Below are 10,372 nucleotides of genomic sequence, written 5' to 3' on the forward strand. Positions count from 1 at the left end.
ATTCGTTTTTTTCAAGAAACTTGTGTTCTTCTCATTTAAAAAAGTACCCTTGATTACGTTGTTTTGGTAACATAGAATGAGTCCTTATTAACATTTCAATGTTTTGGGGGAAAATAATTTCAAAAAGGGACCTATTCCCATTCTTAAAGAAAAAGGAAACAGTAGTAGTCCTGATTTAGAGTTTGCTTAATCTGTCTGAGAAATCAATAGCTACTTACAGGCTACATGACAGACATTTCAAGTGACATCTCTTGGACCAAAACTTAAGACTGTTTATTTTCTGCATGTCAGTTGTAATCCTTTCCACTGATCCTTTTTATCTTCAATCAGTTTTCACATAATGTTCCAAGAGTTTGGAAGTATTCATTTTGAATGGGCCCAATAACTGAAATTAGGATGACATGAGAGGAAGGCTGCTGAAGTGTCAGGATGGTGGTGAAAATTTTGTTCCACCCACAACAGTAGTTCTCTTCCACAGCATGTTTGGCAGCAAATGTAAGTAAAGAGTTGTATAGGCAGACCAGACACCTCATCCAATGATACAAGCAAGATCAAGCCCACCCCACCGAGTCCCATTCTAGATGTGTTTCTTTGCCACATTAACTGAATGTTGTCCATGAATAACTACCAGGAATGTGTCATAACTGAAGATTCCAAAACCAAATCCTTTATTTTTCACAACTGTATAAATGTGCTCCAAGTATTTATGTCCAAGACAAAGTTTAAAAGAAACATGCTGTACAGCAAACTTTGATCAGTTTGCTGGTGTATTAACTCCTTTCATCTGTTAAACCTAGTTACAATACCAGTCATGGTAAGATACATTTTGAGTTCAAGAAGTGTAGCACGATGTTTAGCTATTACAGCTTGTGCACACATGTTGCACTTCCGGTAAGAGATGCAGAGAGATATGCACTGTAACACTGGAAACTAGATTGATTCACTTTAAATAGCATCAATATCAATGTCCTCTTCCTTGTTGTTTGCAGGCTTCACAGTTTCAACCTTAGGTACACTGGCCGTCTTGGAGTACACCACCTGCACAAAGAGGTAGGTTTCATTAGTGCAATGAAGTCAACAAGCTTGAGGTATTCTAAATGTAGATGGCTACTACAGTAAATATGCCGGCATGGGAGTACAAAATCCTGTTTCAAATCAAAGACTTAGTTGCCGTTAGGTTATTGCTACAGATATTTTTAAAGATAGATTTAACCAACTTTTCAAAGCTGAGCTTAACACATACTTCAATATTTTCATCTTCATCCTCTTCCTCCTCATTGCCAGATGACTCCTCTTCAGCTTCTTTCAGCCATTTAATGAAGGGTTCTGCTTTGACACGAATTTCTTTGGCAAGCTCTTTAGAGACATATTTCTTCGAGGCCTACAAGAGAAGACTAATGTCAATTCTATGCACTGCATTGTTTCCTTACCTCAACATTTAATGAACAACTTGGAATTTAATATCTATGAGTATATGTTGCTGAGGTTTGCCTCTTCCCACATTATGGAGGGCAGTTGGGCTGGAAATGTGACAGAGGAGTGGGTCAGTCAGTGCATACAATTCCACAGGCATGAGAAATCAATGTTTGAATTTTTAACCCCAAACTTTTTAAGGGAGGATCCTATGTACCGATGTACAAGTTGTCTCATCCCCCTTCCCAGGCTACCATCTCCTTCCCTCCCTCTGTACTCTTGGATATTAAGTTCTATCAAAGAGCAAAATCCTGCAGCACAATCACACAATTCATAAATGCCATCACTGCCATTCAAACAGGTGTATATTTACAAGTTTGATTATTTGTGAGATTTATCTTGCTATGTAATTAATACAGACCTTTTCCGCCCAGCTCAAAATGACCTCCTCTTCCAGAAGATCTGCATCATACATTTCCTTCAGGATATGTGGAATTTTAGAAATCAGCTGAGACTGATGCATGGCTACCACACACTCCAGGCCATGAAGAAGGTATCTTTGAGCCTTCTTGTTGTTGTGGCAGAACTGTGAAATGAATTGGGATGATTAAGGAACAGAAATCCATTTGCATACCCGAGCCTTATTAGCCACTTCCCAGACTGCAATAGGCAACTCGGGGTTTACCCAAACCAATGAGCAAGCTGTCGCAAGAGAACACTTGAATTTTACTTTGGGGCTGCAGGATGCTTTCCCTTCTCCACATCCAGTGATGAAACTCAGTGGGCTGCCTGCAGAGGCATGGAATACTCCATCCAATTTGAACCACCCACAGTATTTCCATACCAGACACACAGGCCATCGCCCTATCACCCAGCACAGAAACCAAGAGACGGCTAATGAGGGAAGGAGTGTGTAACTAACTTTCTGGAGTTAATTTACCAGAGCAGTGTAAACAAATGCAGGAAAAGCATTGCAAATAAATCAATTGTTGGAACAGAATACAACTTGCAGCTTGATTGTAATTTTGAATTCTAAATGCTGTCGCTTCACCATGTTTTAGGTGTATGATAAATCACTGGTAGAACTTACACGCAAGAAATGTCGCCTGTACTTCTTTATCTGCTCTCTGATCTTTTCATCAAAGAGAACTTCAGTCAATACCAGGGGTCCCATAGCTTTGACATCCAGTCTTTCTGCTTCTGCCACTATATCTTTATCAGATGTTTCTATGACACCTTCTTCCTTCTTTTTCTGAAAATATAAAAAACATGCTACTATACTTGCAACCATGCTGGCTATACCTAAATTCCTTAATAGTTAGTTCACTTAATGAATGAGCCAGCTACTCTAGTTAAAAGGTTATGTCATTTCAGCACAACAGGAGCACACTAATATCCTTTTTTACCTTAACAAAGTCAAATAGTATATTAACTCTTTCTTCAATAGTCCTTTCTAGGTCATCAGTCAGGGTGAGAACTTTTGCATGATCGCTGATTTCATCCATTCTGCGTCTCTGGGCTTCTTCGGTTGTGTCTTCACCCCAGTCGTCATCATCATCATCCTGAAAAGTAAAAGTGGTTAATGTAACAAGTGAGAACATAAATGTAACACAAAGAACCACTTTGACACACACCTCTCATATATATAGGTAAGCAATGACCTGGAATACATTTCTCTCTCATTCAATTTGACCATGTGTACTTACCACATGTGGAGGACTAAGCTCTTCTGGTGCTGCTGACTGTGGGGATGGTGTCTCAGTATTAGACACAGAACCATTCTCTTTATCCTTGCCTTTTCTATTCTTCTTTTCTTTCTCTTTCTTGCCTGTACCAGTCTCACTGCTCTCTGCAAACATTAACAAGTCTTCATTCAATAGCTGCTTTCAAACAGTTTCATCTGATGTTTTTCAGTTTCAGTCACAGCTGTCCCAACACCTCTAAATATAGCTTATGAAATTTTACTTCACTGTTTTCAGGTGAGCATAATCTTAGTTTCATCTGAACCAGGGGCTGGCAAGACTGCTTAATATGTATTTTGGGGCGATAGCTTTTTCTCAAGCCAACACTGTGAGGTTGCCTTTTAGAAAAGACACATGGAAAACACCTGACTCTGAGTCAGACACCAAAAGAAATACCAAAACCAATCACCTCTAAGTGAACATTCAGAGTGCTACTAATTGTGTGTGTTACAGAACTAAACCTTTCTAGATCCAGCATAACCCAAAGTGTTGACAATAGTTGACCAGCTACTTGCAGTTACAGAAAAAGTACTCTGTGTGACAATATAGAAAACTAGAAGGCAGTGCTCTCATCTCATGTAGACCAGGATGTACAGAATTTGCTCATGGAGAATAACAGCAATGGCTAGGATGTTAAGAGTCTATGTAACAGATGGCCTCACCTACAGAGGCCACTGGAATAGGTCAGACTGTGCTTACTATAGCAAGCTTAAATTGAAGCAGACAAGTAGTTATCTGCCACAGAGTGTTGCTTGCATAAAATAGTTTCAAAGAATGGTACCCTGCCAGCCTAATTCATGATCTGTCCTTTGGTGCACCAAAACCAGAGGAATTTATTCACTTACCAGGTGGGTTTTTGAGGATGAATGTGCAGAGTTTATGGTTTGTGTCAAGCATGCCTCGATAGCCACAGGCTTTGCAAGAGTTACCAATGGTTTGTTTCTTAGGATTGACATGCTGTCAAAAAAAAGTAGTAGTTTTAATGCCTGCCATCTTCCCAATTACCTTGGCACTAAATGCAAAGTAAGAATTTTTCATTGCTACTCTAAAAAGCCTGGAGGGGAAGGAAAACTCAACGTTCAAAGGTCTTATTACCTTGCAAAAGAGCCCCTTCTCCCTCTTGTGTGGTAATCACAGCAAGGTCTTGAGGTTCAGGAAACAGGAAGTTTCCGAGACCTTCTTGAAATGGTGACACACCCAAAAAAAAACTCCTTTGCACAGTAGTCAATGGAGAGATACAGTTTTGGGAGTGCAGAACTTCAAGTTGGGGAAGGCAATGCGGTTTTAGATTCAGTTCAAGGTGCTGCATTTCACTTTTCAAGCACCCAATGGCCCAGGACAAGAAATGCATGAGGCACGCAAACACGCCCCCCAACCCCTACTCCAAGTGGACTGGCCCCTTGCACAGCAATCTAAAACCAAGTGTTCTATGCAAAGGAATCCAGTTAACTTATAGTTTGCCTGATTTCTATTCTTGAGGAGAAATCTGACAAAATTTAACTAGCATACTCAAAATTCAGGACAGTACAATCCTAATACATGTCTATTCAAAAGGCCCAATGAGTTCAGCAAGACTTCTATATATGCAACTATAGGGTTGCAATGTCATATATTCAATGACTTCACATTACTGTTTCCCCTGATACAAATGCTGAAGCATAAGCTATGCAAGGAAAGGAAACCTCCAGTTAAAGTGAAAGCTCAGCTGTATATTTACTTCATTTCTTATTTTTAATTAAATAACTTATGGCACTGCAGATAGGATTTACAGGCAGCCTCCTATCCTGGCACTTACTAGACAAATGTGTGGCACTCCAGCATTAGCCACTTTCAGACAATGCAATGCAAATTATATTGTCAGTCTTTAAAAGACACCTGTGAACATTCTGAAAGTAGTACCTACCAGATCAGTTTCGGGATTCTCACACTCAGGACAGAGAACAAATTTTTTAATGAACCCATCCAACATGTCTTGTAGCTTATTCGCCTCATGAGATCCATTGACAATGTAACGGTCATTCTTAACATCAAACTGGGTCTGCGCTCCCAGCTCACAACCAAAAAATTTGGTGGGATCTAATAAAAGAAAAAAATATATTACGACTCTGCAATGGCTTTTCTCCCACCCCAATTTATGTTCAAACATTAGCAGGCTCTTGCTACATTAATAACAGTAAAAAAAGAAGTTGGAACTCTTTTTTTTAACCACAGAATGTTTCACTATCAATCTGAAGACCAGTGCCAAAATTCCCTGCCCACAACAGCATCATTTAGGAGCGCTGGTTATAACCAGCTCAGTACTGCCATTTGTTAAATATAAGGCAGTACAAAACTAAACATTGTGTCATCTTAAAAGTACTGTTAGTCATGTCAGGCTACACTGTTTCCTTACAGTTTCCTTCCCACCTTAGGGGCTTCTACTGACTTCATGAGACAAAAAGACAAGGTTGTGTATGTTGACTGATGCAGAAGCAGCTGCATGGCGATTGCTAGTACACTTGGAATGTTCAAATTTGATACGAGAGCAATCTGAGCAGGGCCTGATTTTTCTGTGCAAGTTAAATTTGTGCAGTGTTAGAACAAATGACATATGCAAGTTTTTAGTGTCTTGTAGAAAAAGAAGGGATGGCAGAGTAAAATGTCTATGCACCAACTTACACGTAGGAGGCCGATTAAGCGCCTTTGCAACGTCAACCATGTTGACTATAACTGTCTTTATCCCATTTCCTTTGCCCTCAACCTAGGAAGAGAAGATTTGTTAAACATGCTTATTCAACCCAGCTCAATTCAAGAAATAATTCTCTTGTTTCAGGAGTTTTAAACAGGTAAAATTCAAGCTAGGCCTTAAGAAATTTAAATATTGCAGCAACTACCTTGGCAATCAGACGGGGCATTTTGTAGCGATAGAACTGATCTGAAACACTGCGGTTGACATTGACAGACATTTTGGCTTATTAGTAGCTTTATCAATAAGATGGAGAGATCTTTGATTGCAACTTTTTGGTATCTTCTGTCTGGAGAAGACGTGATGACATAAACGACTGCAAGAGTTCTCGGTCTCTGACATGAAAAATTTTTCGCCACCGAGGCTGTGAGGTTCTTGCTTGTATGCTATATTTCCCCAATACAGGTACCAATGGCTGCGCAACAGCTCTGCAAATTAAGAAAGCAAGATTTAGTTTCTGTAGCACTGAGGATAACATTCATGCAAAACTCAGCCAATGTCAATAGATAGCTCTTGGGAACCATTTTAGGGGCTAGGTCAACTTTAGCAAAATGTCATTTGTTAACTTTTTCCATTTACCACCCAAGACAGAATTAAAGTATGTGTGAGCAAAGGCTACATTGTTTTTTATTTTCTTAAAACACAGCATTGCCAAGTCTAAATAGCCAACTGAACCTTTTGTATCTTTAAACAATCATATGCGAAGAACAACTTTTTATAATATTAAACACTATATAAGTTATATATATAAATCGTCTACTTGGTTGTTAAGCTGCTTGACAAAAATGGGCAGATAGAATATTAAAAACAAACAACTGTAAAGGTAACACGAGTGAATTATGCCTGCTTGTGCCAAGAACAGTGAACTTGGTATAATTATATGCCTTTTATGTTGCATGTTGACTCTTACGTTTACTTTGCAATAGTAATAACTTGTCACATTCCATTGCATAGTCACTCTGCACCTATTTAGCAGGTGGATATTTTCATTAAACCTTTACCAGTTAATGTTAACGTTGAACCAGCACTTGCTTTCAGTGGGAGTTCATATGAAAGGCACCTCCTACATATTTTAAGTCTCTTGTATCCTCAAGGGTATACTGTGCTAGTAAGCGAATGTTGGAATGGGGCCATACCTACTTAATCAGCACCACTAAAATTTATCTGAACCACCTCATTACACACGTCCCTTGCCATAAAGAACAATTGCCTGTACTTATTTAAGCGAATCAAAGCTGTTTACGCCAAAACAACCAGTAACACAGCAGATAAGGTTTCAAGCATGGAACTTTGCTCTCCCACCCTTTCCACCACATGACCGAAACACGTGCCTGCAGCAGCATGAAAAGACACCCCCCCCCCCAAAATATCCGAAGTAAAAAAAGAAAAATGCGGCGGGGTGGAGTGGGGAAGCAAAACCCCTACACTAAATACTTTAGAACCTGGAGGAAAAAAGAAAACGTGATGCTTTTACCTGCTGGGGAGAAAAGCCATTCACACGCCACGAGGCCTTCGCGTCTAAAGAGCACTTCCGCTCCCTCCCTCCCTTTGGTTTAATGAAAAAACAAAAGCCCCCCAAACCCCACCTCCCCTTCACCCAGGCGTCGGAATGACTCAGAAATGCAGCAATTAAGCACTGAGTCAGCCTTAAATACGAGGGAAGGCAGCGTGCCGCGCAGGCGCTTCTCCTCTTTCCCCCTCCCTCCGATCTCCTCTCCCCCGCCCCGCCTCGCTCTCTGAACCCGGGAAGAAAAGAGACATCGGGAGAGAAAGGGACAGACCGACCGACCGAGAGAAAGGAGCCCTCACCCTCCTCCACCCTCCCGGCGCTGCGGGTTTAGGAACTGCGCCACAGAGCGCGCACTCTCCCCAACCATCGCGTCCCCCTCGCCGCCGCCCCTCCCTCCGCCCAGCATCACGAGGGAGGGAGGCGCGGAAGACCTGGCAGCCGCCATCTTGTGGAGCAACCCGCGACCGGGGGGGGGGGGGGGAAGAAGAGAAGAACCCTGGATAAAAAGCGCAGCGGCGACCACCGTCTTCATTATACACCCCTCCGCCTCATCTTACCGCCCCACTTTCCTATCGCGGAATGAGGGACGGGGGCCGCGGCATCGCTCTCAGACGTCACCCCCCCCCACGAGAGAACTAGAAAAGGGGCTTATTGTTATCATTTAAGTGAAAAACCTTACGAAAAGGGGTCCCAGAGGCCTCTGCCCCATGGCCCCCCCCCCACCCTCGCTATCCCCTCCCCACCCTCCGTTTCTTTCCCTCTTGAGGCCCCGCTTCGCCTTTCCACAAAACCACCCCCGACCCGGATTTCCCACCCCCGAGTCCCCTCAGGAGAGGGAGCCCCTTCAAGCCCCCCAAGCCTGTTCAAACGGCCACCGCCTCCCTCGCGACTCACCGTTTTCGTCCAATACAGACATAAACCCAACGCTGCTCGCCCGGGGCTGTGACGAAGGCCGAATCGGTGTTGAGGAGAAACGATGAGCGACGTCGGGGGGTTTTAGGGGGGGAAGAGAGAGGTGTAGCCACCGAGCACCCGGACGCTGGAAGGGGGCGGTGTGGTGTTTCTTCTTCTTCGTCTTCCTCTCCTCCTCCTGCTCCCCTTCCTCCTGCAGTCCTTTCAAAGTAGACGTATATTACTTAAATATATAGATATATATATATATCTCCGCTCTCTTCTGTGTCCGGTGGTCGAGGGCGGAGGAGGCCGGCGCCGCAACCGCCAGGAAGAGGGGAGGGGGGGTCCGAGCGTCCTGAGGCGGGCGGGATCAGCGGGAGCGGCCGTGCCGGTTGCTCTGCCGGGAGGGAAATACAGTCAGCTGAGGCAGCATTGTTAGATGGGGTTGGCGGCGGGGGCGTGCGCGCGCGGCCGCGGAGGGGGGCGGAGGAACGGCGCGCGCGCACCTCAAGGCTCGGCAAAACCTGCCGTAGAGGCAACCGAGGCGCTTTTTTCCTTCTTTCTTTTTTTTTTTTAAACTGGGAGCTCGCGCGCGATCGTAGGGCGGTGGGGGGGGGAAGAGGAGGGGTAGGGGGCAGGCCATAATGGCCGCCGAGCACTTACCTCTAGAATGTTCTCGCTCCGACTGAACAACGCCGTCGCCAAGGCTGAGATCAATCAGCCGCCGGCGAGGACGCGCCCACACCGCCGCGGTATTGGCTGCGCGCTTTGACTTCGGCCGGTCTCATTGGTTCCGGGCTCCTGTCTGTCATGGCGCTTGGTGACCTCCCCCTCCCCACGTCTCCTCCCTCTCCCTCTCTCTCAACATCCCGCCCCCCTCCCACGCGCCACCTCCCTGGCCGGCCGCTACGATCGAAGAACTACCAGCGCCCGAAAGGACATCGCGTTTACAAGACGAGGCCAGAGTCTCGCGAGAGTTCAAGCTGAGGGGTAAGAATGAGTCAGTGCCTGGCACGTGGGGGAGGGGAGGGAGCGCGGTTCTTGCTCGACTCGCTTCGTAACGTGAAGACGCGATAAGAGGGTCGGGAGTTATGTTAAGGAGCAACGTAAAATGTACCGCTCTAAATCCTTTTAAAGGTCGTGCCGATTCTGTTCTCTTGATATGAAAAGTAACTGCATGAAACTAAAGAGGTGGTCTGAACTTGAGATGAGAGAATCATCGAATCAGTTGGAAGAGAGCCGGGGGTCATCTAGTCCAACCCCCTGCAATGCACGAATCTTAACTAAAGCATCTATAATGGCCATCCAACCTCTTTAAAAACCTACAAGGAAGGAGAGTCCACCACCTCCCAAGGGAGACCATTCCACGGCTGAACAGCTCTTGCCGTCAGAAAGTTATTCCTGAAGTAGTAGTAGTAGTAGTAGTAGTAATAATAATAATAATAATAATAATAATAATAATAATAATAATAATAATAATAATAACAACAACAACAATAATTTATTATTTATACCCCGCCCATCTGGCTGGGTTTCCCCAGCCACTCTGGGTGTTTTCCAACAAAACACAAATACAATAACCTATTAAACATTAAAAGCTTCCCTAAAGTTTAGTCGGAATCTTATTTCTTGTAACTTGAAGCCATTGGTTCAAGTCCTACCCTCCAGAGCAGGAGAAAACAAGCTTGCTCCATCTTCCATGTGACAGCCCTTCAGATATATGAAGATGGCCATCATAAATACAACCAGAGCTTATGATAAAGGGCCTCACACCCATGTACATCATTGAGCACTGCTCAGATTGACCCTTCTGCTGAGGAAAGCCTGAGGACTGTGGTATATATATACACATGACAGGAACATAGACGCAAATCCTCCTATACAAACACTTATTATACGAAAATTCAGTTATCCAAACACGAGGAATTAGTACACAAACCTTGCTATGCACACCACAGATTCAGATTTCCGAAGAGCTGGGCCTGCCTGTAGTAATGTAAACAAATAAGCCACCTTAAACAAGCCTTGCTTTTTGTTTTTTGCTGGTCCTCAGCAGCCGTTTCACCATAAACCATGGAGAAAGGCGGG

General features: G+C 43.9%; 1 protein-coding gene across 4 annotated transcripts; it reads right to left on the bottom strand.

Annotated features, from left to right (window-relative positions):
* Nucleotides 1-645: 645 nt before the first annotated feature.
* EIF5 (eukaryotic translation initiation factor 5) lies at nucleotides 646-9,252 on the bottom strand. Of its 4 annotated transcripts, none has more exons than XM_083754877.1 (12): nucleotides 8,948-9,252; nucleotides 8,285-8,503; nucleotides 6,029-6,308; nucleotides 5,814-5,895; nucleotides 5,059-5,231; nucleotides 4,001-4,112; nucleotides 3,120-3,262; nucleotides 2,820-2,975; nucleotides 2,504-2,665; nucleotides 1,835-1,999; nucleotides 1,244-1,381; nucleotides 646-1,038 (listed from the first exon to the last, which is right to left on the bottom strand). In XM_083754877.1, the coding sequence occupies exons 3-12, from the start codon at nucleotides 6,098-6,100 to the stop codon at nucleotides 946-948; spliced, it is 1,296 nt and encodes a 431-aa protein (XP_083611003.1). In that variant the 5' UTR covers nucleotides 6,101-6,308; nucleotides 8,285-8,503; nucleotides 8,948-9,252; the 3' UTR covers nucleotides 646-945. The 4 variants fall into 4 exon arrangements, with proteins under 4 accessions (XP_083611003.1, XP_083611001.1, XP_083611002.1 ...); XM_083754875.1 differs by having other exon boundaries at nucleotides 8,285-8,681; nucleotides 8,948-9,206; XM_083754876.1 differs by lacking the exon at nucleotides 8,948-9,252 and having other exon boundaries at nucleotides 8,285-8,855.
* Between the last annotated feature and the right edge of the window lie 1,120 nt (nucleotides 9,253-10,372).

This window comes from Podarcis gaigeae (genome assembly GCF_964106915.1).
Source record: "Podarcis gaigeae genome assembly, chromosome: 1".
NCBI classification, from domain to species: Eukaryota; Metazoa; Chordata; class Lepidosauria; order Squamata; family Lacertidae; genus Podarcis; species Podarcis gaigeae.

Bases quoted from the DNA above. Each gene is read 5' to 3' on its own strand.
- EIF5 (XM_083754877.1), bottom strand. From the start codon at position 6,100: ATGTCTGTCAATGTCAACCGCAGTGTTTCAGATCAGTTCTATCGCTAC. The intron at 5,896-6,028 runs GTAGTTGCTGCA...TTCTCTTCCTAG, and splicing joins TGCCCCGTCTGATTGCCAAG to GTTGAGGGCAAAGGAAATGG. The intron at 1,382-1,834 runs GTCTGTATTAAT...CTTCTCTTGTAG, and splicing joins TTTTGAGCTGGGCGGAAAAG to GCCTCGAAGAAATATGTCTC.